At 38.1% G+C, this 27,789-nt stretch overlaps 1 protein-coding gene across 1 annotated transcript in view; it reads left to right on the forward strand.

Moving 5' to 3' along the window:
- PARP8 (poly(ADP-ribose) polymerase family member 8) overlaps positions 1-27,789 on the forward strand; it is a 118,069-nt gene that overhangs the window by 61,509 nt on the left and 28,771 nt on the right. The window contains exons 6-14 of the mRNA XM_086770741.1: positions 301-378; positions 4,899-4,993; positions 8,427-8,487; positions 9,547-9,637; positions 12,487-12,553; positions 14,271-14,396; positions 17,253-17,817; positions 20,108-20,161; positions 20,265-20,360. Of these exons, the coding sequence (XP_086626867.1) occupies positions 301-378; positions 4,899-4,993; positions 8,427-8,487; positions 9,547-9,637; positions 12,487-12,553; positions 14,271-14,396; positions 17,253-17,817; positions 20,108-20,161; positions 20,265-20,360 (1,233 nt within the window). The remainder of the gene's footprint in view (positions 1-300; positions 379-4,898; positions 4,994-8,426; positions 8,488-9,546; positions 9,638-12,486; positions 12,554-14,270; positions 14,397-17,252; positions 17,818-20,107; positions 20,162-20,264; positions 20,361-27,789) is intronic.

The raw sequence follows: 27,789 nt of genomic DNA on the forward strand, positions 1-27,789 counted from the left end.
ATTCCTCAGTTCCTTAAAACATCACACTGTGTCTGTAGCCAGAAAAAGTATTATTTCTCCAACATATATATTAGGGTGTTTTTATGTACCCAGTTAGTAGGTGGTTTTTTTGGTCTGATATTTCACTGTTCTTAAAACAAACCCATAATACTTTTCTGGAAAAATGATACTAAAGGATCTCCTAATAAAGGGTGCTATGAGCTTATTTGTAAAAACTTAATTCCTGTAGTTATGATTAGAACTATAAATGCGAAATAAGCATGTCACTTGTATCACTGTTAACTTTCCTTTTTCATTAAGGAGTCATGGCACAACAGCACAGTTGAAGAAGACTCTGAAGGAGATAATGATTCTGAGGAATTTTATTATGGAGGACAGGTAATGGAGGAAATTTTTGCACAAGTTTCAGGAAATTAATATTGAAAGCATCTGTCATTCTTTCCATTATAAATTCAGGATAATAGTTTCCTAAGTGTATTCAACATCAAATAGAATGCCGTGTATATATACGTAGTATATTATAGCAGAAGTATTGAGTATGTTATACTGTATATCAAATCTTGAAGATTAGTTTGTTTACATTTGCGGAGCTGTGAAAACAGAACAAGCAAATACTGTTCAGCATGTTTGAAAACAGATGCCAGTTTCTTACTTCCAGGAAATAGATACTGACTCTTTAAACCATATCCCATTATTGATGCAAACAGGAAGTCAGGCTGGATCCAAATCTGTTTCCTTCTGAGGATTGCTGTTTTGTGAAGTCAAGAGCACTGCAATTTAATAGTGAAAATGGTTATTACCAAACAATTTTGATCTAGGCAATAGTCCATTCTTTTTCTGAGCTCTACAGTTAAATTCACCTTGAAAAATGCTGCATATTTTTAGGTGAATGTACTGCTCTGTGTCTTTCCTTCTTGTTCTCTCAGCAGAATTATTTATTATTACATTCTCTTATGTATTGAGAAATCAGATCTCTTAATCTGTTTTCCTTTTGCAATATCAATAGAGTGCTTCACACTGCTAGTGTCTCTATTCCTATTTTTCTTATCTTTTTAGTCTAACTATTGCCTCAAAGGAATCATTCCTCAGTTATGTTATTAGAACTGTTTATTTCGATGAACATTTTAAGGGGTTACTGTTGCTGTTTATGAAAGTTGTCAGTGCATCAGCCTTGAGGCTGAAGCCATCCGTGCCTTGGGTGCAGAGCCAAGGCTGCAGGAGCGTGCCAGCAGTGCCAGTCAGTTGGGTCAGTGCAGAGAGCGTGGGATGCTGATGAATAGGACATCGCCGAGTCTCTTATCTTGCAGACCCAACAGAGTGGTGGGGTTTGAACCACAAAACATGTGTGGAGGTGCTTTACTCTTAAAAGAAAGAAAAAAAAAAAAAAAGGTACCCCCTAAAAAGCTGTTAAAAATTATATTGAAACTGGAACTGAAATTATGTATTTTCAGTGTCAGAAATGACTGACATGGGGTATTGGCTCATGTTCACTTTAGAAATGACTGCAGGAATCGCCTCACTCCTACAGCCCATGGAGTGCTGAGGATCACCGTGTCCACATACGTGCAAAGAGCAATGTCTTATTTTAATCTGCCTGAGAGGAAAAATCTTCTGATTTTTCCCTGTAGTGATGAGTTATGTGTATTGGGTCCATTTTTCAACTCTACAGAAAGGGCAGTAGCCTCAAGGTGAAGGAAAAGGCAGCAAACAGCTGGGAGTGCTTATTTCTTGAACAAGCGCTAATACGTTTGGTAAAGGATGCCTGCCAGTGCCCAAATGAATGAATAAATATTAACGCTGCCTATGAGGTATGAACACAGAAAGCAGTACATCATTTTGCAAGCTGTAAAAGAGCTGTGTAATAGGCAATACTGGTTAGAATTTATAACCCTATATATATCATTATATATATAACCTTATATTACACACCTTTTATATACATAACCTTATATTTGAAGTGGAAACTAAATTATATCACATTGGCATTTCTTAAGGTAATACATTTAGTTGAAGGAGTTATAACTGGCCAAAAAAATACAATTAGATTAGCAATACCAATAAAATATCAGATGATTGTGAATGTCTTGGGTATAGAATATTCAAAAGGCAAAATAAGAAGAACAAACAAACAAAAAAGACATCAGAGAAAGTGTATTTAACAAGAGCAGGAAAAGGAAATTTTCAATTAAAAATTTCATAATCACAAAGACAAAATTCGGAAGAAGACGTGTAGGATTAAAGAAAATATTGAGGACTCAGAAAATAAATAGGAAATGAGGTAATGAGCAAAGTCCCTCAAGAGATAAAAAGAGCTGTCCTTTCTGTAAGAGCTGTTAAGTGAGCACCAGGTGTATTTGGAAGACAAAATAGTTGACTGCATGTGTTGGGAGCAAGCAAGGCAAGCTGCTTCATTTGAGACAAGTGTGTGCTGTGCCCACAGAGAAAAGGGACAAAAATATGTACTTCAGCAACTAGAGGGAATAGGTGCCAGTGTAATTGCGTGCAATACAGTTGGGAAAGGTGGAGGTCGGGGATAGTTCCTAACGTTTCTAAGTGGTTACAGCTGGAAAGACAAGAGAGCAGCTGATGATGGAACAGGGACCATGAAATGTGGGAAATGGCTTTTGATGGGCAGTGAAAAAAAGATTCGACCTTTTAGTCATAAATTAAATGCTTGTATCCACTTTCTAGGCACCTGCTTGTAATCCTCCCTACGGATTTAATGGATAAATACTTTAAAAAGCTAAGTGATTCAATAGCCTAAGTCCTATTGATTTTCAATGGGATTTAAGTTTGTAAATCACTTAATCTCCTTTAAAAATGCAACCTTTTGTCATTATGTGGGACAAAATAATGTGAATCAGGTCTCAGATTAAAAACCGAGGCTTTCTAAAGAGAGACCGTTCAGACACAGCAAAGTTATCAGATTCTTTAGCTTTTATATGCACTTTCTCTGAGACTCTTTGTTAATTCTTACTTTGAATCTCTGTCTTCCACATTTGCAAATGAGAGCAGGAGATTGAAACAGTAATACTGCTGCCTTTGGCGCTCGCTCTCCCTCTCTTTTGTGCTTCAGCTACAGGACATACTTGTAAATGCAGATACACAAAGCTCTGGCAATATCCTCTGTGTACATCACTATGTCTGTAGCATTGATTCAGGGGTGGAAAATACCATACTGTGGTCTTATAATTTGCCAGAATGCAGCTTTGTTTCCTTTTTGAATTCATAACGTCTTACCATCAGAAAATAGATTGGAGAAAGCATTATGTTGAGCAGTTCAGCGTTCTGCATAGTGTTCCTTTTGGATTTTACTGTTATTGATACTTAAGACTGATTTAAAAAAAATGTGGTTTAGGACCAATAAAGGTGACGGGTACATCAGAGCTATGATTTGTGAAATGATTGCTGTGCTCTCTTTGGAAGCGGGACAGCAATTATTTATGCATCTTTAAAGAACTCATCTTTGAGTAATGAGCATGTAAAAAGGATTGGTTTTTTCCTACCTAAAGTGAAAATATATATATATATAAAATAAAGATTTTCTTGTCATGCTCTTCTACTTGGAAAATTGTTCTGACATGCCTGCCTGAACAAGGGAGTGATACTTGGCTTATATCCTTCTGGTCATGAATATCATTGATATCTCTGATAAACACATGCCTATGCTGTGCTGATGAGTTCTATGTCTCGTATTTGAAGAATTCTAAGTCTAGTCAAATTATTCTTTGCTAATTTTCACATGAAAATAGTGATCAGAGGATTGTTATTTTAATTCTATTGAAATTTATGCAATTAGATTGAAAAGCACATCTCCAGATACGAGAGCTGAAGATGTCACAGTACTGGTCTCCTACAGATTTGGATGTACAAATGGAAGAAAAAGTACTGTAGTTAGTTACAATTCTGCAATAGCAAGAATAGTCTGCAGGAATTAATATATAAGGATATATATGTGTATGTGTGTAAAGGGATAAATTACATTCTTGTGCTTTTCTCTTGAATTTGTCAAAGGTGCAAGCCAAATCCCACTCTCATTTCTGAACCTATCCAAATCTAGGGAGTTCATTGACCTTTATGGACTCATGTAATTCTAACTGTTGTACAGAAGTACATTTAGATTCACACAATCAGGAGCATATTGCTTAACGAGAAAGTAGTAACAGGCTGTGAATAGATTGTTACAAGCCTAAAGAGGTATTTTGGTCCTTGTAAAAGATAGGAGGATATTAATTGTTTTGACTTCATACAGTTCATCTCAACCAGCTCAGATTTTTTGCTTTATAGTGCAAGCACTAACGTAACTGTTTCCATTTTTCTTGTAGAGTTTGAAAAAAATGGGGATGATGTCTAAAAATAGGTTTCTTTACACCTTCTTTGATAAAATCCTTAAAATGGGAAAGTATTCTTTTTTTTCGTTTTTTTTTTTTCATCTGATATCATCTCTGGGAGCTTCAAAATCAAGATATAATCTAATATATATGAGCGTGTGACAAGAAGGAAGAGGGAGCAAACCTTTGTCCTGTAGCGGTTGGACTGGGATCATATGACTGGGGAGATCTGATTCTTCTACTTAATAGTTTTAAAATGCACAAGTGTCCCAGAACAAACCCCAGGACAAGACTGAACAGAGGGATGAGTCCTCTGCAGCTTTTTTTCCCACAAACAGGAGTGAGACCCTGAAAAAATTTTGATGCAGAGGTGCCTGTTTTGCAAATCTCATTGTTTAGCAGAGCTATACCACCTCAGTGCTTCAGCTTATGAGCACAGTGTCCTTTCTGAGCCTGGCATTAAGGAATCTTTATGCACCATGTTTTACAGGGGGAACTTTCAAGAGCCTAGGTCAGGTACCAGTAATGAAAGAAGTAAGAACTAGGATTTTTTTTTTTTTCTGGTAGGTTAGCTATGATGGGGAACTTCACAAGCACCCTCAGCTGGAGGCTGATTTGACAGCAGTGAGAGAGATCTATGGACCTAATGCAGTATCTCTCAGGTAAGTCATTGACCTTTCTGTATTGTAGAACCTTTAACAATTTAGAGATTGAGTTCCATGTGGGCCATCCCTCGCTGCCAAAGCACAAGTCTCTTCTTGTGATTTCTGCATATTGTATGGCAAAAGGAAGGAGCACTGCTGGATAATTGTTTTTTTTTGTTGTTGTTGTTGTTGAGTACTGGGAACAACTTTGGCAGCCTGTTCTGAAACATCATTGTCTTTTGTAGTTCAGTTGGTATTTGATCAAGCTGTTGTATTTCGTTGGAAATTGCTCTTCAGCGTTCCTCTAAACCCTTGTTAAACTCCTTTTCTGTTATGTTCTATCTTCTACCCTGAAGGTGAACAAGAGGAATGATAAGAGATTTAGTAAATGTTTTCTCTAGGGAAAGATTGAGGGAATTGAATTTGTCTAGTCTGGAAAAAAAAGAGACATAAGAACAGTTCTTCTTCTACAAAAAAAAAAAGCTGTTTGTAGACAGGAAGAGTGATCAAGTCTTCTCTATTGCCATCATGAGAGAGATGATAAGAAACTATCTGTGTTAGCAACAAACAAGAATTTGATTAGATTTTAGGAAAGCTTTTTAATTGTGGGAATCAGAAGTATCCTACACAGGGGAAGTGGTGGAACCTCAGTCAGAGATGGATTGCAAAATGTAATTACACAAAAATTCTGTTTGGCATTTATAAGCATGCATGTTTCTACCATAGGGCATAGCTGTATGATACTTTTAATACATTTCAAGTCTTTGTTTTCCATCTACACAATCTTAATAATTTCATTAAAATAACAGGTAGGCAAGATGTAACAGACCTGTCAGATTACAAAGAAAATACCAAAGTTGTTGTACAAAGCAAGTAATAAAATACAGAGAAGATAATAACCTTAGGCATACATATATTGCAAGTAACAATTCCCATTAACCTCTAAACAATAAACTGTTATTTTTGTCCAAAAAGAGGGAGCATGGCTACAACTATGGTGTAGTATACCTTTTCAAATTAAGTGAAAATTTCATTACATTTCAAGGACCTGGGGAACTGAGATCCGAATAGTTGTGTATAGGTTTAGGAAATGAATGAGATAAATGTTTAGTTGCCAAACTGATAACTGTGAAATTGAGAATATCTTGATAATAGGCTCCCTCATGCTCCTAACATTGAAACATTATGTGTAACCTTTCAAAAACCTCAGTGCATCTAGTTTATTGAATCAGTTGTTTCCTTGGAAGCATAGTGATCTCCTTGAGCTCACTGTAGAAGAAATTGGCATCTGTGGCTGTTTTTGGTGTGTGGAAAACATTAATGCTTCTTCCATTCTGTTGCAGTTGAAAATACTCATAAATTCTTGGAAATGATAAACACAGCATTAAGCATTCAGTTTCATCCCTCTCCTGCAGTTCCCCTTGTCTGTGGAGAGAGAATTCTGTTTGAGAGTGACATCCACTGAGATTTCCTAGGCAGTTGACCATCTTTTCATAGTCTTTTGGTGTCACAGAGTCAACTGTACATATAAAAGTGAAAATCCTATACTTGCATGGTTTTCACCACTGCCCTTTGAAAACTGGCCACCAAAACCATGAGAAAGGCATCTAGAACAGCTGATCCAAACTATTCAGTATCTGTTTGCATTGCTTATGCATTGGTGGACAGAGGACCTCTGGGAACTTCAAAATCAAGATGTATTCATGGAGCCATTTTAGGCAGCAGACCATAAGCTGCAGGTGCTGGAAGAAGGCATGATTTCTTCCCTCTTTCAGCTTTAGAAAGTAAAACTGGAGTCACCATCATGTATCTGAAATCCGTTTTCTAGGATGGTAATGGAAGAGAACAAAGGGATTTCAGCAAGTGTGGAAATTCCACAGTTACAACATTTTAATCTCCTTTCTTCCACTGATGTTTCTGTGTTTCTTTAGTTCAAATATGTTTCTGTTTGATTTATAAATTTATGCTTGTTCACACCCTTTTAAATCTCAGTCATGTGATTAACACCAGCCTGCGTGTATAAATATTACTTAAGAGTTCATAACAATCTGTTCTTTGGATTTTGTGGGAAATTAACAAAAAAAATCAGAGACCACTGTTGTGCGGGACAGTGGCTAAGCCATTCAATAGGTGGAGAATATCACTCTTGCAAAGCTGGATCTTCAGTGAGCTGTAGGAGGTCAGCGAGTGCCTGTACATGTAGCTCTGGCTGAGCGGACTCTGGAGCAGCTGATGGGATGTCTGGGAAGCCTCCAGGTAACACAGCCCTGGCCAGCCATTTACCTACCCTGTGTGTGCCATGTGTGGACATCTCTGATCCAGAGAGAGACTTCAGTTTTGCCCTTGCCAGAGAAAACCATTGGGATACTGAGGTTTGGTAGAAGGCGTTCACTCCACCTAACTTCACAAGAGGTCGAAGCATTGCCAGTGTAAGCTAGGAGAGGCTCTGAGAGGCTGCTTTGGTGGGAGATAGTTGTATTCACAAAAATATTTTTGTATTTGAAAATTGCCTTATCAACTTATTTATGCACAACACCTGCTGTGCACTTAGTTTAGTTTCATAGAATAACATGGAAGTCACTATGAGAACAAGCATATAAATGCAGTGTAAAGAAAAAAACCTAGTGACTAGAAGCTAATCTGTGAAAAATTGAGAGTGACTGCAATTTTACAGTATTGTCCACTTAAGTTATTTAAATGCAAAGGAAAGCATTTTTTAATTTAGGTGTATGAAAGAGTATTTTCTAGCCGTATGTTTCAGAAGTCTTCAAGTATGTTGTGGGAGGGCAATCCAAATGAGTCAGAAAATAAGAGACAGAAAAGTCACACTTTAAATGTAAGATTTCAGATGGCAATGAGCATAAGTTAAATCTGAACCTTGGGGATTTCAGCAATGCTGCACATAACAGATAAAATAAGGTAACTGTTGCCTTGGGAGCATTAGAGGACAACCTTTATGTTTTGACAAATAAATGCTTGCATGTATGAAGCAATTCCACAGGTATAATATGCCACTCTCTAGGCTATATTTTATTTGTCTTCAATGATTTATCTCTTAAGTTACTGGCTGTTAACCCGAAATACTTTTGAAAATTAACTAGGGAATTTTTTTGTCATAAATAGGAGCCGCATGTGACTGTTACTGTTTTCTTGATCTGTCTGTGCAATTTGCAAGACAAAAATACGTAGCAGCAATGGAGAGAGAATTTGAGGGAACTAGTAGAAAAAAAAAAAAATTAGCCTGTTTAAGCAACATCCACTGAAAGAAAGTTTCAGTGCAGCAAATGGTCACCCACTGGGAATATTGATCCAATCTATGTAAATGTGTATTTTATAACTGTTCTGATTTTACAGATAAGATTATCCTTTATAAAATCTTCCCTATTATAAGTACTCCTGGGCTGAGGAGTATCTTAAAGTCCTCTAATGTAATGTGATTCTTTCCTTTCAGGGAATATGGAGCCATTGATGATGTAGATATTGATCTGCATATTGATGTTAGCTTTCTTGATGTAAGTAATCTAATCACAGAATTATATAATGAACATTAATACCCATTTAATTCTGCTACACATCAGACACTCTAGACAACCACTGAGACTTTCATTTTTTGGAGACTTGATCTTCTCAAGTGGCTGTCACATTATTGATTGCTACTCAGTGGAAAGATTTCCTTTTCCGTTGATGATCCCGTTGTTAAGATGCTTTGTAGGCTTTTATTTACTGCATGTGTATTTCCTTTTAAACATGTGTTGTGAATGGTAAATGTTTTAATGGATATAAATGAAATACATTTCTTTTTTTGCTGTCCTAGACATTAGTTAGGTGAAAACACTTCATAGAGTCCTGGAGGGAAGAAGACCTTGGCTGGAGCTCTCCTGTGTGCTTCTCAACATCCGCTGCTGATTAGGGAGAGGCTTGAGTGGCAAAGGAGACACAGGACAGTGGTGCTGTCAACTGGCAGCATGGCTTCTGTAACAGTTATGCTGTCATTAACTCCACACTTCCTCCCCTCATCTGTGCAATAACTTCCTGTTTACTAAGACAGAGACTAAAAATTTGTGCTTTTAGGGGCATCATTAGCTTCTGCACAGATTGTCATATTCACAGCACATAAGATAGTTGTTCCTGAGCTTTTCTAAAATTTAAGAAAATCTGAACATACCTTGAATTATTTTAGTCAGTCTTAAGGAGCTAAAGTTTCTTTTGCCCTGTGTTACGGGATGAGTTTCCTTTCCATCTTTATTTGCTCCTTTGCTTCTCAACTTTGAAGCAGTCTCTCTTGATAGATGGGAATGTGCCCGCCTGCACTGTAGATGTAATGTTGTGTATAAACCTGTGCTCAGTTTAAATGAGCATACTCAACAACTGGAAGCAGTGTAACACTGCTTTTAGGGGCATCAGCAGGCAATAGTTTGTCCTAAGTCTCAAGTTTAAAGTTGGAGGAGATATTCCACAACTGGGTAAATGGACGGATGGTGTTTATAACAACCCTAAGGTAGACTGACAAAATGCATCAGTTCCTCATGATGGCTAACGGTCTCTGTTGTTCTCTTTTTATCTCAAACTAGGAAGAGATTGCTGTGGCTTGGGATGTAGTTCGCACAGAGCCTATAATAGTGCGATTGCACTGTTCACTTACACAGTACTTAAATGGTCCAGGTTAGTCACTTGTGTATCCTTCATGTGCCTTGCATGGTGTCTTGGTCTGAGCCATGGACTAGGTGATAGATACTCATTCACAGCCAAATCTTTGACTCTGCATGTGCTTAAATCTACTGCTGAGAGCAGTCCTACTGGTTTGAAATTATGCTTATGTATATTTTCATGGTTAGACCCTCAGTAATGACATGGGCATCTAATTTAAACTTTCATATGTTGATTTTTGGAACTTCTTTTCCTGATATCCTTTGAAATGCAACTGCTTACCCTAGGAACCAGGGTTAAGGAATAAAGCTCTGTAGTTTCTAATATGTGATTTCCTGATTTTGGAAATCACGGATCATCTGCAAAGATGAGATATCACTATAAGGTATACGCACGCAGATCTGTGGAACACATAAATATGCACTTTTTAATGCACCATGATAATTATCCTTTCGTCTTCTGATTTTTATATACCTGTGTGAACTCTGGGAATCTTTGGATTTGAATGAATTCTTAAGTGAGTAAAGCTTCCTCATGAGAGTGAAAATGGTCAAACTCCTGAAAAATCAACTGATTTTGAAGATTTGGAAACATTCATATACAGGAGTCAACTTCAAATGTATTTTTATAGTGGGAAGTCAGGAGTAAGTTGCAATTTGGATCATAACTTGCCCGGCTTTAGAGGCTTCCAGTGCAAGCTGTCAGTTCAGGCTTGTGTCTGTGGGAGAATTCTGCCTCTGGAAAATGAATAGATATTTCCAGTCATAAGCAAAATCTGTTCCGATGAGCTATTTTTATAGGATATGTTGCCTGCCGATGCTAACTGTAAGTTTGATTCTGTTCATTCAAATAAGCATTTCATTACATCAGATTTATTTTTTTTTCTTTACTTTGGTCTTTTTGTCTATATTTTATTGCTTCAAACTTTTTTTTTGTAAATATGCAGATCTTAAAATATGTATTTGCCATAGCAGGGAGCAGTGTTAGTGTTCAGAATATTTCAATCAAAATGTAATTTAAAAAATAAAAAGATGCGGCAAATAAGAGATGGTGAAGTGTGAAGAGCAGCATGCAGTAAGAAATGATCTGGTGAAGTGAGAACTAACAACAAGATACCTTCTGCACCATTGATGAGGTTAAAATGGGAAGCTTAGTTCCCAGCCTGATTGTGGGAGTGCCTGAGTACCAAGAAAGGCAAGATCAGGGCCAGAGGCAAGTGCTTCACTGATACTGTTTTTATGAGCTTGGCTGCTTGTTGCAGCCATATTTCTCTATTTACCAGAAAAAGACAATGATATCCACCATCTTTTGTGTTCACTTTCTCTGTTAATTCCTCTTCCCCCTTAAATATGTTGTTTTGAGACTACTGGGCCATAACTTCATTCTACACCTTCTTCTCCTGTAGTACTTTCTGTTGATTGATAACAAAACATAAATGCAGCATACTCCAAAGCGCTATAGGGGGTGTTTGTACCACCTTGTAGCTATGTAATATCCTGATTTTAGGATAATCTTCTAGTTAATGGTTTATCTCATTATTATACTTGCAGGCAGCTTCTCCTACATGCCTTAGAACCTTGTCTTACCTGAGGATGAGTCAGCCTTTGGAGGTACCAGGCTGTCTCCTTTGGTTGTAGAGCTTAGACAACAATTGCAGTCTAGATGTCAGATTTTAAGATTGCTGATCTAGATATGATGATTGTCATTTACAATATTCTCCCTGCTACCATATGTCCTAAATTTGAAAATCTGAAGACATTGCTACCCTTAATCAAATAATTCATCCCTTTTGAAAAAAAATAACCAATTTGTCTTTAGAGATCGTATTTGAATAAGAACATTAGAGAAAGAGTATCTAACAGGGCTTTGAACTAAGTGAAATTGGACAGCCACATTAGATATATTGTATTTTATTTTTAAATTTAGTTTATTAAACTGAAATTGAAGGATAAACTTTGACTTTCTGAATAAAATTTGGCTTTCTCAGTGATCAGAATAATACAGATTTTAAAATACTGATTTACTTTTTCTAATAAAATTTGAACCAACCCCAATTTTTTTGTTTTCATTCCTTTTTTATTTTACTGTATTCATTACCACCTTATGTAATATGAAGTATAAAGTCTATTCATGCTTGTAATACGTGTTGGCTGTTGTCCTGCCTTGAGGACGTGAGGCTCTCTCAACAAGTGCTGGATTCCATCTGCCACTTCTATCTAGTAAATGTTATTAAACCATTTTAGTAATACCAGAAGATAATTTTCAGCCCTCACCATGTACACTTTCCATTTTCTGATAGATGAATGTGGGTATACCAATGTTAGGGTAGATCTTGAGGAAAATTCAGGGCAATCCTTAGCCACTGGAATTCATACATCAGGCATTGAGGTGATGATTATGGATCTTGTATTAAAACACCCTCAGAAGGAAAATTCAGATACTGATTTATTCACTCTGGGTTTTATTCTTAATCACATGAACTGTAGTGTGTAAACACTACTTACTTGGAAAAAAGTTAGAGAGATTAGGCGAGAGGAATTACCAGTCCAGATGCATTTAATCTAATGCTGCTCTGTAGTACCTGCATAACATAAAAACCAACAGCACGTTTTTGTAATTAAAATTAGTGTAATTCAAATACTAATTTTTAAAATTACAGATTATATTGGTTGATATTCCAAAAAGGACCATTCATTTATTAATAGATTTAGATGGCATGTCCACTGTTACCATTGCTTGAATGGCATTGTCTATAGTAAAAGTCCAGATAGAACAGAGTCCTTAATTATGACTCATATGGTCATGAGTCCTTGCGAGATTATTGCTCTAAGTTCATATATCAACAATATCTCCTTTTTCCATAGTGCCAACTGTGGATGTATTTCAGATCTCTACTAAGGAAAGATTTGGGCTGGGACATCAGCTGAAAAAGTAAGTCTAGAAAAGTGTAAATTCCTGTTTTTAGGCAAAGATTACACTCCCTTTAGATCCTGGACCATTTCAAGTGGGATAAAATTCACACTTTGTCACGTTGGTTGGACCAAAGTATTTTGAACTTGCTTTTCTTTAAATGAAAAAAAAAACAAGATTTGCCTTTTTAAGTTCAGTTTTGAGAGTTGTTGGGGAGAACCTGTGCTGCCTGCCAGGATTTTCTGTCACTTTCCTGCCATTTAGGAAGTAAGCCTCAGAAGTTCAAAAGACTATAGCTAGGAGTGTTCAATTCATGTTTCTACGTAGATAATGAAGCTTCTGGAGCAGGAATCTTTTTGAGCATCATGCATACCCTAAGGGGACTTTGCTTCCATGAAGGCCTCTAGGATGTACCAGAATAATTAGGCTATCCATGTTTTGAGGACAAGAAGGAAGAATAGTTGAAATATTTCATTAGCAGTTTCATGTGTTCCTGGTACAATTCAATTTAATAAAATTTTGCTGAGTCATCTTTTCGCATATGCTTCTGTATGTGTAATAAAATGACAAGAATATAGATTTTAGTATCTGACCATTGCAACATTAAGAATCCTTTAAGAAAAAAATAATCTTTTGCTGTTTGTTCTTTAAAGAAATTCAGTGCAGTATTTTCATAATCTTACAAATCAATGTTACTGAAATCTCTATGCTACATGACTTTGAAGAAAAAAAATAAAAAGCTCCCCAGACATCATGAGTCTCCTAAAATATTTCAGTACTTACGCTGTCTCTGATTTGTGCACCAGCTAATTACCAGAGGTTCCCATAAGACATTTTCAAGGACATAGCTGCATAATTCACAGTTGAGCAGAAGTCAGAATGCCCATGAACCCCCATGGCCCCTCATGGCTGTGGCAGCACGATATTTATCTTTGAAGATTCACTACATTTTTTATAAAGTCCATACCAACTTCCACGTTGACTTTATGACTCAAAGACCCCCGCTGCTAGATTAGAGTCACAGAGTAATTTGGCTTGTAAGGAACTACTGGAGGTCACCCAGGGCAACTTCCTGCTCGAAGTAACACTAACTTCAGAGTTAGATTAGTTCACTCAGAGTCTCAGGCAGCTGAGCAGTGAAATCTCCAGCCTTTATGGGCAACCTGTTGTACTTAACTACTCTTCTTGTGAATGTCTTCTTTTTATAGCCTTTACATTTTTTGCTACAACTTGTGACCACTGCCTTTTGCTGTCCATCTCTGGGAAGTGTCTGGATCTGTCTTCTCTGTAAACCCTGTTTGGGTAGTGTAATATGCTACACCTCTACTGTCATGTTTGTGCCTTAGGAGAATATGTTCCTATGTGAGCAGTGTGGATACTGTAGCCTACCTTTGCAGCCACCGCCGAGACAGGCATCTGTAGTTCGATGGGATGCCTTTGAATCAGTTTGTCTCTAGATCTCCACCAGAGGCATAGCTGCGTACGTCTTGCAGTGGTTGTTTATGCAGAGTGTAATCTCAGTGAGAGCTCTGTGTAAATTAATTTTATGTGTAAAAAAAAGAATTTTTGAGGAACTGAGGCACCCAATCATCAGTTCACATGCATGATGGGAAAACTCAGCCTGTGGAGTGAGCACATTTGATCATGTCACCTGCGTGGTGACCAGAGAGACCCTAGTATTAAAGTCAGTATCTCTTGGCTAGGATAAGAGAATATTTTTTTCTTTCTTAATTTGCAGAATCATGCAGACATTTGTTACACAACAGTGGAAGAACAGCAAAGAAAAATCTAATAGTACGCACAATAAGAAGGTGTCTGATAAAAAGGTGAAATCCCCTCTGCACATCTTTTCTACATTGCGCAGGTAATAGCAAGGAAAATGAGCTGTTAACACCATATCCTGTTCAAAATCCACAGCAGACTTCGCAAGGTGAAATGTTGACTTTTTTCCACAGAGAAGTGCTCTATTTATATCTTACCTCATGGGTTTCCAGTCCTTGCCTTGCATGACATCAAAAGTAAACTAGGTACTACTGCAGCTTCTAAGACAATTTGAAGGCAAAGCATTTCAGTGCCCGGCTCTCTGAAACAGCCATGTTTCATCTAGAATTGGAAATAATTAATTTTATATTATTTAACTTGTTGTATTTGTATCTTTATTGCTTAGTGGGATTTGACTGTTACTTGAATAGCAAGAATATAAATATAAGTAATGTGCAAAAGTAATATATAACATATATAGTATATATTTTTTTTAAAAAATGTGATTGTTTAGTTGTTCTTTCCACTGCTCTATGTATTTTTAACTTTTTAAAACTAAAATGGTGGTGCAGTTTAGCCCCGCTTGAGACCAAGCTATGGAGTCTCTCACTCACTGCCGACCCCCTCTCCCCCCGGCCAAGGGAATGAAGGAGAGATAATATAACAAAAAGCTCGAGGTTCGAGATAAGGACAGTGAGAGATCATTGAAATTACCGCATGGGCAAAACAGACTCGACTTGGGGAAAACTATTCATTTATTATTATTATTAATAAAACCAAAGCAGGGTAATGAGGAAAGGAACAAAAACAACTTCCTCCCACCCCTCCCTATTCCCGGGTTCAGTTATCACTGAACATTCTGTCACCAATCACTACATGCCCATGTCAAAATTCTCTCTCCAGCTTTCTTGTAGGCCCCCTTTAGGTACTGGAAGGCTGCCATAAGGTCTCCCTGGAGCCTCCTCTTCTCCAGGCTGAACAGCCCCAACTCTCTCAGCCTGTCTTCCTAGGAGAGGTGCTCCAGCCCTCTGATCATCTTTGTGGCCCTTCTCTGGACTTACTCAAACGGGTCCACGTCATTCTTATGTTGGGGGCTCCACAGCTGGACGCAGTTCTCCAGATGAGGTCTCACCAGAGCTGAGTAGAGGGGCAGAATTACCTCCCCTGACCTGCTGGCCGTGATCCTCTTGATGCAGCCCCGGATGCAATTGGCTTTCTGCACTGCAAACTCACATTGACGGCTCATGTCGAGCTTCTCATCCATTGATACCCCCAAGTCCTACTCCTCAGGGCTGCTGTCAATCCATTCTCCCCCCAGTCTGTAGTTGTGCTTGGGATTGCCCTGACCCATGTGCAGGACCTTGCACTTTGGCCTGGTTGAACTTCATGAGATTTGCATGGACTCATTGCTCAAGATCCCTCTGGATGGCATCCCTTCCCTCCAGCGTGTTGACAACACCACACAGCTTTGTGTCATTGGCAAACTTGCTGAGGGTGCACTCTATCCCACTGTCCAAGTTGCTGACAAAGATATTAAACAGCACCGATCCCAATAGTAACACCTGAGGAATGCCAGATCTCACCTTCTGTGAATTTGAATTGAATACTTCTTTGATCATTCCTCCTTTTTGATGAATTTTTCCATTCTAAATTCAATGTATAGAAAAATAGGGAGTACAGCAATCACTCACACTGAAGAATGGAGGACTGTCAAAGATGACCAAAGATTGTCTTTTCAAAGGCAGAAGAGGAAGGTGGTGTTTTAAGTAGAAAGCTTACCCATTCCTGACCATGCCACACACCATTGCCTAGCACAATCTGTAGCTTGGCGTTTGGTTTTATTCAGAAAGGACATATGAAAGCCAGCCCAATCTTTCTCTTCTTTATTTGGCTGCTGCTGCAGTGCCTGCCCAAAGATGGCTCAGCCCAAGTGCAAGGCTCTCCTCTCTCCCAAGAATGTCATTCCTACCTCCTGTCTGCGGGAGGGTGGTAGTGAGCCAACTGCCACAGTGAGCCAGCAACCTCCATGTGCATCTTCTACTGTCACCACTTGCTAACAGGGTGAGGAAACCTGCCAGCATCTCCCTTTGGGGTTTCACTTCTTTTCTATTCGATCTAAGCCCAAGAAATACTCCAGAGATTGGGGTTGCTTATAAAGCATAGAAAAATGATTCAGCATACTTGGTATATGTTCTTGCTTTGCAAGGACAGGTGAATGTGAACTTTATAGAAACGTGATAGTTCACGTGAATGCTGTTTCATAAAAGCCTTTTGTTCTTTACTTTCTGCATTCATAATTTAGGTCCCTCACATTCTCATTTCTAGTGTTATACAGCTAGAATTTGTTTAAAACAGGAAAGAAGGGCATCAAATTGTCTTATACAAAGCACCCAGACTTTTATGAGATTTTTAAAAATAATGTTCATTTCAGCTGAATTAAATTTGATTTACTGCCAGCAAGTTTCACTGCTTATTATATCTTCCATTGGATCTGGACATAGAATTTGTTATGGTATGTCCAGAAGACAATAACTTTGATGGGATCATGCCATGATGATTACATAGGAAAGACAGATTTTCATTAGGAAAATGCGTTATAATCTCATGTGAAATATCTGGTTCTCATTTCAAAGATAATTTCCTGAATAAATGGTTTCTTTAGAGAGGTAGAGACCTTTAGAAAGACCTGTAAGGATATAGCTCTAACTCGTACTAAAGTAGTTAGTCATCTTTTTGATCAATGAGCTTGTGTTTAAATAGGAGTAAGATGTCTATTTGGTATTGGAAAATTAGTCCTACATACAATTGCTCATTTTTTTAATATTGGGCTGCATTTATTACTAGTAAAATACATAAAGACAGGTGACACTTTAAAAATTTTACATATCTGTGGTCTTGCTTGATTTGCAGAAGATTTTGATTATTCTCCAACTTTGTCATCTCCTTCTTTATTTTTAAGGTCGCCAAGTTATCCTCCACCTGGCTGTGGTAAAAATAAATCAAAACTGAAGTCAGAACAGGATGGCATCTCCAAAACTCACAAGCTACTGAGAAGGACTTGCTCTAGCACAGTGAAGGCGGAGGATATGTGTGCCACAAAATCTCACAGAACCTTTGGCCGCTCGTTGTCAAGTGACCCTAGGGCTGAACAGACAATGGCTATTAAATCGCACAAACTGTTGAACCGTTCTTGCTCTGCAGCTGTCAAGCAGGAGGAGTGCATCACTTTAAAGCCCCATAAGCTGTTAAGTAGGTCATGTTCTGGGGACCCTCGATGTGAGCACAACAGCACCTTGAAGCCCCACAAACTTTTGAGCAGGTCCTACTCCAGTAATCTTAGAATGGAAGAATTGGATGGATTGAAGAATCACAAGTTACTCGGCAAGACTTACTCCAATGCCCCTAAATCATCCAAAATGGAGCCTTTCAAGGAGTCCACCATAGCAGAGAGCAGGAGGCTCTCTCTTACCTCAGGGCTTATTGGTATCTTAACACCATCTTCATCATCACCTTCACAAGCTGCTGTGCGTAATAACTTTTTTATTCTGCTCATTTTCCTCCTATTATTTTCCAAACATGCTGTTATGCTTGTTATGCAAAGACATTAATACTTAGGACATAAGTTAGTGAAGATATTGGATATATTTAATGTATTGGAAGACAAGAGCTATGGAGTCAGCTTTTTAAGGAGTGTTCAGACAACTGCACATGCACATATATTTAAGTTATAAACCCAGAATTTGTTTAGGTCAAGACAGACATTTTACATATCACATTTAACAGAGCTCTATGTATCTCCTGGCCATGGGAAAAGTTCAATCATCCACTTCCTTCCATGCCTCCTTTCTTGCTGCAGGAAGAAGAGTGTGCCCTTCTGTGCTGCAAAATTGGCATGGTCACACAGGTCTTTTCTCATTTCACTGTTTGCTTTGTGAGGGAAGCAACCATCCATTGGCTTGTTCAGGTGCCAGATCAGCTCTCCTTCTGGTCTTTGCATCTGTGATCATCACCATAGTGGAAGGAATGCAGTCATGATTCGGCTCACCTCTTGCGCATTTGTGCTTTGTGAAAGGTTTAACCTTCAGATGCGCTGGTGGCAGCGGAAGGTCAGGGAAGGAACTAGGTTCACAGTGGCCCCTTTCTTTCCCCAGAGACACAATTGATTAGGAAAACAAAGGGTAGCACATATTCTTAGATTTAAGAAAGAGCACTCAAAATCAATTATTATGCCGCTTAAAAGATAGCTTTTATACTTTAGGGGAAAGAGAGGGTCTGTTTGCACTCTTTCAAGGCACCCATCTGTTTTCTGTGTTAGATCTCGGGAGAGGCACTTAGGAGACAGTCCTCTCCACTCCCTTAGCCTGGTGGTACCTTGATATTCTCAGCAAGAAAAAGCTGTTTCTTACTTGAAATGCCATACATCTATTCAAAATAGTGCATTCTGAATAATGAAATTACACCGAGTGTGCTATGTCTCATGGTAAATTAGTTTAATAAGCTGTGAGCTGTACTCATCAGATCTAAAAGCAGTGGTATACTATCATAAAAATCATTTATATACATGCTGTGTGTTTGATTCCTGTAATGTGCACAGCAGTTTTAATTTAAGGTGAGCCAACAGACTTTTTACTTACACCAGTTTAGAGGTGCAGTTTTTTTCTGAATCAGCAGAGGATGTCTTAATACAGCAAGATTTTTCTCTCCTGAAGTTACTAGGAAAAGTCGCACTGATTTTGATAAGATAATGAAGAGTTCAGTAAGTGGTTTCAATACTGATGTTATCAGGTGACATGGAAGAAATGCAGGCCTTGCTTGGCAATCTGTAAAACCTACCAGTAATTTATTTCTCGAATACATTTACTTTGATGGAAAATCATCACATACATGGTCACGTGCAGTTTGCCTGATGTTAGCAGAAGGGCATCAACAGTCAATTTCTCATTTTACATGCAGGCACCAGATATATGGGTAGCCTTGGTACCTAACCACAATTTGAAGTCAGCAGAATGTGGAAGTGATAAACTGGGACCCTAACTTCTCTTCACTTCTCACCTAAAGTATATCTATCTCATATATGAATACAATTAGGAGGATTGTTTCCTAGGGGAAAAAAAAAGGAAAAGTATCCCAATTAAGCAGTTAGAGAAATTAAAGTAAATAAGCCTATAAACAAACAAACAAACAAGTTGTACATAGAGGTGATTTGGCTCTTATTCAAAACAAGGTTTGATTGAGATAGACTTAGAGGGAATTTTATAGTTTACTTACTCCTTGTAGCAGAAGTTCCTTGTAATTTATGTGGCTGCGTGTTGAAAGAAAAAGGCAGAAAGAATTTGAGTGGGATTTGAGCACAGAGATCTGTTAGCATGGTGCTTACAGAAATGAGGTCTTAGTAAATATAAAACAAAAAAAATTTCAGCTGCTCTGAGAGTTACATTAGTCTTTCAAGCCTAAGCAGGTAGCCCATATTTGGATAGACCGTACGCAGTAAAAATTGAATGGAAGTTACCAAATGCCAGTTCATTAGAATGGAGTGAAGGCACTGATGTTTCCATTTGAGCTTAAAAGTTTTGGGATGCTGAGGTACAAAACCTCATCAGATTTAAGAACTCAAAATAAATGCTAAAAATCTACTCCACACTCGGCAAACAGTAAAAGGATTCATTATTTGTAATGACTGGTTTATGCAAATGAGAGATCTTTTTAGATGCAAATGTTTAATTAACATATTTGCACACAAAAAATACAAATGTTTTACTATTTCCTTATAATTAGTCTACCAACACTGAAGTTGCCTCAACTTTTTCCTTGCAGCAAAATTATGGTGCAAAATGCATTCCAGTACGAGACCGTGGCTTTCTTGTGCAGGTAGGATGTCAAATCTTACCTATTTATGAAACATTCTGGAACATGAGCTGACTGTTAATTATTTTTAAGCAGATGTTGTTATTCTCATTTTCGTTGTTCTCAGACTATTGAATTTGCTGAGCAACGGATACCAGTATTGAATGAATACTGTGTAGTTTGTGATGAACCCCATGTGTTCCAGAATGGCCCTATGCTGAGGGTAAGTGGTGTGCTTGCTGGGATAAACAATGCATTTTGTAATGCCTTAAATAGCAATGGGTCATACAAACCTGTTATAAACTTGTTGAATTATTTCAGATCTGTTTCATCCTAATATCCTTTTAAGATGCAAAAATGTAATGCATATTAACTGGGTTTTGCTGTAAATTTGAAAAAATCTATTGCGAGCAAGGGTGATGGAAATTAGGCTTCTATAATATCATAGAAACATAAAGGGGGGAGATGTATTTCACTGAACACTACTGTGCTACAGTAGTCACAACCAGATAAGACAGAGGAAGTGCATTAGAGTGCTTTTCTGGTCCGCTGGCATTCTTCTAAAAGCTTAGGGTCAGCTAAGTCCTTGAGCTCTAATCAGACTATGACTGCGGTATTCAGATACACTGGTGTTAATGCCACAAGACTGTGAAGTTTTTCTGACCCTCTTTTGTTCACGGGCCACTGGAATGAGCCATCTTTCATAACGTGATAAGAAAGAGAGTAGAAGGAGATACTCTGTGAAGTGTCTGATCGAGCAATTACTTAGTCCAGGGGTACTATTGTGCTTCAGTATGTCCAAAGTCTGGTCAGTTAGGCAGCTGTTCCTTCCTTTCATTCCTGTGTAACTGGGAACCAGAAATTTTGCATGCTGAACATTGTACCCTCATGCTGTTGGTTGATATATACAGTGAAAAAGACGAAGATTGGTCATGAGAGACACACTCTGCCTGGAGCTACTGGATCAGTGCAACTTTGTGAAAGAGTGTATTAGGAGAATAAAATTCTTACCTTTAGGACTGATCTTGCAGTTTAGAATCTTTCTTGCTTTACCTGTCCTGAATCCTCTGGAACCCTGAGTAACCCTAAAAGATTAAAGCCACAGAAAACTATTAAATACCAATGTGTGAATGATCTAACACCTGCCAATTTCTCCACAGTGTGGCAAGCAACTACACATAAGGTGGAGCAGACATCACATGTGATAGTTCCATGGAACTAAATTCAGGAAGTTTATTGCTTACACGGTAGCAGAAGTCACTTAAGCGTGATGCCCTGTGACACTCAGTGGCGCACAGTCAGGCATTCTGACAGCAGGCAGGGCATGCAAATAGGCTGCTAATAGGATTTGCAAAAGTATCTACATATTCAGTTAACACTGTTTTAAGTCATGGTTAAATCTCTGTACTTTTGAAAATCCTATCCGGTGGGTTTTTTTGCCTCTTCAAGTTTATATCTACCTTTTATAAACATGGTTTTCTGCTAGATTTATCAGCAGCCAAACCCTAATTAGAAGTCTCTAGAAAAGGCATCAGTTCCTTCTTGTTCATCTTTGAATGCACTGCTATGCATATTACCTGAGACAGGATAAGATAAGACAAAGTGAGTAATGTTTGAATAAAGAGTAAAATCTGGATACTATAATTGTTTAAATCACTGGGTTTTATCTATTGTCCATAGGAGAAAGCAAACAGTAGGATTTATTCCTGTTCACATGATGAACTATTAAAAGAAAACAGAATGGAAAGTCATCTGCTCTAAATAAATAAAAAAATCTTAATTCTTCTTGCTTTCCCACTTTAGAGATTAAAATCCCTCAAAATTACTTTTCCCTGTCTTCAGCTTAAAGAGGGTTCATTTTAGCTGTCTGTTTGAGAGGTTGTCAGAGCTTCAAAACGGAAGGAAGTGCAAACATGTTTGCCACCAGACATCTATTCATCAGTGCCTTTGCAAGCAGCATAACGTAGCAAGCTTAGCGAAAATAGAAGAGTGTCCTTATATAACCCAGGGAGAAGGAGATAGTGAGAAGAAATCTAGCATGCTCTGTGTATGCTTGAATGACTCAATAAGTGATATAAAGTCATTAATGAGTTTGCAGTTCTGTAGAAAGTGAGAAAGGATCTCAGTTTGAATTGAGCATGAGCTTGCCAAAGGGCCTTAAGGAAATTTATACTTCACTCTACTGAGAGCTCTGACAGAGGCAGCCTAAAGTCAATTGTAGGGTTTTATATGCTTCAGCCACACGCACACATACATATACATACATACATATATATATATGATATATATAAAGAAGAAAAAAAATTACCCAACTGGAAAAGCGCTTTGTGTTTAATACTGCTGTAACCAGGGATCTCAGAAATACAATACTTCATTAAGCAGAATGCGGAGGGCTTTCATTTAAGGCAAGGTTATATGCAGTCTACCCTTGTCTCACTTAATGGGTCACGTGTGTAGTATCTCTGGCCTTCATAAAAAGCTTTACAGTGCTCATATTTTTGATACCACAGTAACTTTGCCAGCTTTCATAATGATCAGAACCTTGCTACAGTCTGCTTATATTTTTAGATTCTGGGTCTAGAACCTGTTTCCTACAGATGTCTGTATCTCAAAGGCATTACTTAGGCTCTATCTGTAGTTGGTTGTATCACAAGACATGCCACAGACTAAATAGGTCTGGATGGTTCACCAATCTCTTCCTTTAAAGAATAGTTCCTCCACACAGATGCGCACAGGGTCGTGTCTCAGTGTGTATATCCTTAATGATGAGTTTTCCTTCTACCTTTTGGACCTTTTATTCAAAAACAAAGAAGGCATATAAATTTATAAAAGCATAGCAAAGTTATTGCTTAAGAAGTTATTTTAAAATGAATTTAGCCTTGATTTTTCTGGTATTTAATGGAGTTTTATGCAATTACAAAGAAGCCAGTAAGGAATTTGATTCTGTATTCCTCCAGTATGTCAGCCTGAAACCTTTCCTGGACTATAGTGTAGTTTAATTAATTGTCTTGAAATGCAGATTAAAACATTCAACAATTGCCATTACACAGTCATTACGTTATTTTAATAGTGTAAACTCTCATACCTGGATATAATTTTTTGTGCTAGTTATTAATGACGTGCATAATTCAGATGTCTCATCCTCAGGACACCTGACGGTACCAAGTGAAACAGAGCAGATTTGCTCTACAGGCTATGTTTTTATCTTCATTCTCAAGTATCTTTGAATCGGTCTCTGTTAGCACAAGCTCTCTTCTCAGTATTATATTTCTTTTTCTTAGATAACTATTTCTGGGGGGTGTTCTGTTTTTCATTCCTATTTACTTCGCTTTCTTAAAATCTTGACATCTTTGTTCCCATATGATAAGAGCAACTGGATGACAAGATGTGTCTTTTTGCATGGCTTAATTTAGACACTAGATCCACATGGCAGAGGTACCATTGTATGGAAGATCTCAGTTGCAGAACAGCTGCATAATACAATTGCATATGTTTGGCTTTATGCTCTCACAATGGACACCTGTCTTGCTCCAGAGCCCAGGTATTAATCTAATCATGCAAATTTTGCCTGCTGGTCCAGTGATGTGATGTACACAGGAATCTTCACATGTTCGGCTATCTTACTCATTCATTGAGGATAAATAAAGAGGCTACCTTAGTGACTTACTGAAGATAATTAAGGACAAAATTCTTAGATTCCTCTCGAGAATTTCTTTACACAGCAAAGTATGGATTCAGAGCAACCAATTTTATTTTGAGCTCCAAAATTTGCCTGAAATACATAAGACCAGAATTAAAGATACAGTTCCTGTGTATTCTCCACAGGTGCGCGTGTAGATAAAGACACATTATGTAGATGGGGTAACTTCAAAACACTCACAAATCTAGTGCTCTCACAAGGAACTGCAGCTACATAAATGTGCAGGGGAAGAACAAAGGTTCTCTGGAATGGCAGAAGAGTTTTAGAAAAGTACTATAACGCAACATGAAGCTGTAACACTTTTCTTTATAAAGGACTATGGTCCATTACTTCATTCCATCCCCTTTAAAAAAAAAAAAAAGAGTAAAGAGAGCAATGCTTTCCTTGGGTATTCACACCTTTCCCATATGACATGAGGATGAGCGTAATTTCTCATCGTAGCATGTTACTTTAGTATTTATTTCAAGAGCACAGTGAGATCTAATGATTATTTACAGTTAGAAAAGTTATAAAAGCTCAGTTGGGTGTTTGGAGATACACACATGCCACTGAAAACTGCAGATTCCCTGAAATCGCTGCATGGCATGATTTACAGTCTTTCTGCAAAGCACTGGGAAAATTAAATGAATACATGGATCGTAAGAAGAAAAAATATTATTTAACCTCTTGCATAACATAGACCATACTATTTAATGCAGTTATTTCTAGCAGTGATCTGAGTCCTACATATTTCACTCTTCATAGGCATCTTTAGCGAGGGTTGAGACTGCAGCCTTTACATCCAAACAGCTCCCTTATCTCATGTAAAGAATCACAGGGCATCCTCCTGCAAGGCAACCTGTGCTGCGCAGGAGCTCTGTCATCAGTCTCTTCTGAAGTAGCTCTTTGCTAGGTTTGAAAAATGGTGGGAAGTACAAAGTCAGACATAGGTTTTATGCTGAGGAGAGATGAAGAAGGCAGACCTGGTAAACCTAGTGAAAACAATAAGAGTCTGCTCACTTCAATCATTAGCCTCATGTTACTGTCTTTGAATTGTTCTCAACAGATAAGATGTTTAGATGAGTGAGGCATGGACTTTTATTTATTTGTAATTAATGGCTATATTTGAATTGTTTCAAAAGCATATTTTGAAATTATTTTTTTCTTACATTTTCTAACAGTTGGCACACGTGTGTTGTTAAAATAGTTAAATAGATTATCCTGATTTCTGTCAAACTACCGTACCAGACTAAATATTAGAAGTCAACTTAGGAAATTTTAACAACTTCCACAAAGCCCATTCTGAAGTGCTGAGATATTCTCCCATGGGGCAGGTGTTTCTAGTGAAAAGCCACTGAAACAGGAGCTTGTTTCATCCACTGTCTTTCATTGGCTTTTGAAAAATCTCCAAGGATGAAGACTCCATAACCTCTCTGGGCATCCTGTTCCAGTGCTTGATAAAGCCTTACAGAAAGCTAATTTTAGCTTTATCTAAAAGTTTAGATAAAGTTTAGATGAAGCTAGTCCTGTATGAGAAAATAAAAGCAGTACCTGACCTCCAAAGGTACTTTTCAACCATATATACTGGTTCATCTAGCTAAAAAAAAATGTATTTTCCAAAGCAGATATAATAATGTACTAAAGAAACTTCAGCATTATTTGGCTCTATATTAGAAGGCTATTAACTTTTCTTTAATGCCATATGAAATTCTTCTTGTTACCCTAGAGCTGATAATAATAATCTACGGAAGGACTAAGTTGCATTTTAATAATGCAACAGTTTTGCTTCTATAATTGTAGAGAGATATCTTGTTTTAAGAATTCAGTATGTACTTTTATTACAAACATTTAAATATAATGAGATCATGAGTCATTAACAAAAGTGGTTACTATATTTAAAGATCTGATTAAAAGAAGTATAATAAAATATATTATCATGTATTATATTCAAAGCCTGGAGGAAAGCAAATGTCACTCCTCTCTTCAAGACAGGCAAGAAGGGGAGAACTCAGAGAACTACACACTGGTCACCCTAACTTTGATCCCTGGGAAAGTAATGGAGCTGCTAAGCCTGGAAACTATTTCCAAGCACATTAAAGACAACAAAACCATCAGGATTAGTCAGCATGGCTTCAACAATGGGAAGTCATGCTTGACCAACTTGATAAACTTCTAGGATGAAGTGAATGGTCTGGTAGATGAGGGGAAAGCAGTGAATATTGTCTACCTGGACTTCAGTAAGGCCTTTGACACTGTCTCTCATAAGATCCTCATATACAAGCTGTTGATGCATGGGCTAGATGAGGTGATAATGAAGTAGACTGAAAACTTGGTGTAGGGCTGGGCCTGGAGCGTGATGATAAGTGACACAAAGTCTACTTGGAGGACAGTATCTAATGGTGTACCCCAGAGGTCAATACTGGGTCTAGTACTGTTTAATATCTTCATTAATCACCTGGATGATGGAGCAGAGTGTACCCCCAGTGAGTTTGCAGATGATACAAAACTGGGAGAAGTGAGTGATACTCCAGAGGAATAGGGTACCTTTCAGAGAGACCTCCACAGGCTGGAGAAATAGACTGACGTGTGTCTCCTGTAGTTCAACAAGGAGAAGTGCAAAGTCCTGCACCTAGGAAGGAACAACCTCAGGCACCAATATGTGCCAGGGGTGACCCAGCTGGAAAACAGCTTCGCAGAAAAGGACCTGGCGGTCATGGTGGACACCAAGTTGAACATGATCCAGCAATGTGCTCTTGCAGTAAGGAAGGTTAACGTTATCCTGGGCTGCATTAAGCAATAGAATTGTCAGCAGTTGGAGGGAGGTGCTCCTTCCCTTCTACCCAGCACTAGTGAGGCCTCACCTCGAGTACTGTGTCCAGTTCTGGATTTCCCCCATATGAGAGAGAGATGGAGCTACTGGAGAGAGTCCAGAGAAGGACCATAAAGATGATTAAGGGACTGGAGCATCTCCCATAGGAGAAACAGCTGAGAGAGCTAGGACTGTTCCGCTGGAGAAGAGAAGGCTCAGGTGGGATCTTATTAATGTCTATAAATACCTGAAGGGAGGGTGCAAAGAGGGCAGAGACAGGCTCTTTTCAGTGGTGCCACGACAGGAGACAATGGGCACAAACTGAAACAAAGGAGGTTCCACTGGAATATGAGGAAACACTTTGCTACCTTTTTCACCTTTTCTGAGGATGACTGAGCTTGGGAGCAGGTTGCCCAGAGATGTTGGTGTCTGCATACATGGAGACATTCAAAAGCCAACTGGACATGATCCTGGGCAAGTGGCTCCGGAAGAGCCTGCTTCAGCAGAGGCGTTGGACGAGATGACCTCTGGATATCCTTCCAACCTCAATCATTCTGTAATTATGTGATGTTATTCAGCTATTATCTAGTATAGATTAAGATGTGTGGCTAATATCTATCTCACTGTCTATGTCTTCCTCAATTCTTCATTTACAAATATTAAGCCATCGGTAAAACAGCATCCTTCAATGGATTTTAAAGACCTGTGAGATAGTTATACAGGAAAAAAAAATCTCAGAGTATATTCAATAAGGTGATAAAAAAACGCCTCTCTGTAGCAATAATTTTTCTTTCAGTCAAGAAGTCTCTTTAGAGTGCCATCTTGTGTTGAAACGTCAGACTGAGGCCTCTTTAGGACAAAGCAGGAAATAAAAAACTCAGCAAAACTAAATATGGAAGCTAATTTCTTTGAAATGTGCTTCAATACAGGCATCTCTGCTGTTTGAATTTTTTTCCATAAGATATGAATGGTAAAATACTGTAAAACAATATTTGAAATACCTGTTGTTTGTATTTAGCTGTAAAAGTACAGTCTAGTAATTCTGATATATCTGTTCTTATATTAATAAGCTTACATTTTTAGAATGTTTTTCGTCCCAAAGTGTCCAATTACAATTTACTCATTATGGGTGAAATCTTGGCCTTGGTGACTTCCTGTTGACTT

This window comes from Chlamydotis macqueenii, chromosome Z (assembly GCF_036417535.1).
Source record: "Chlamydotis macqueenii isolate bChlMac1 chromosome Z, bChlMac1.mat, whole genome shotgun sequence".
In the NCBI taxonomy this organism is placed as follows: domain Eukaryota; kingdom Metazoa; phylum Chordata; class Aves; order Otidiformes; family Otididae; genus Chlamydotis; species Chlamydotis macqueenii.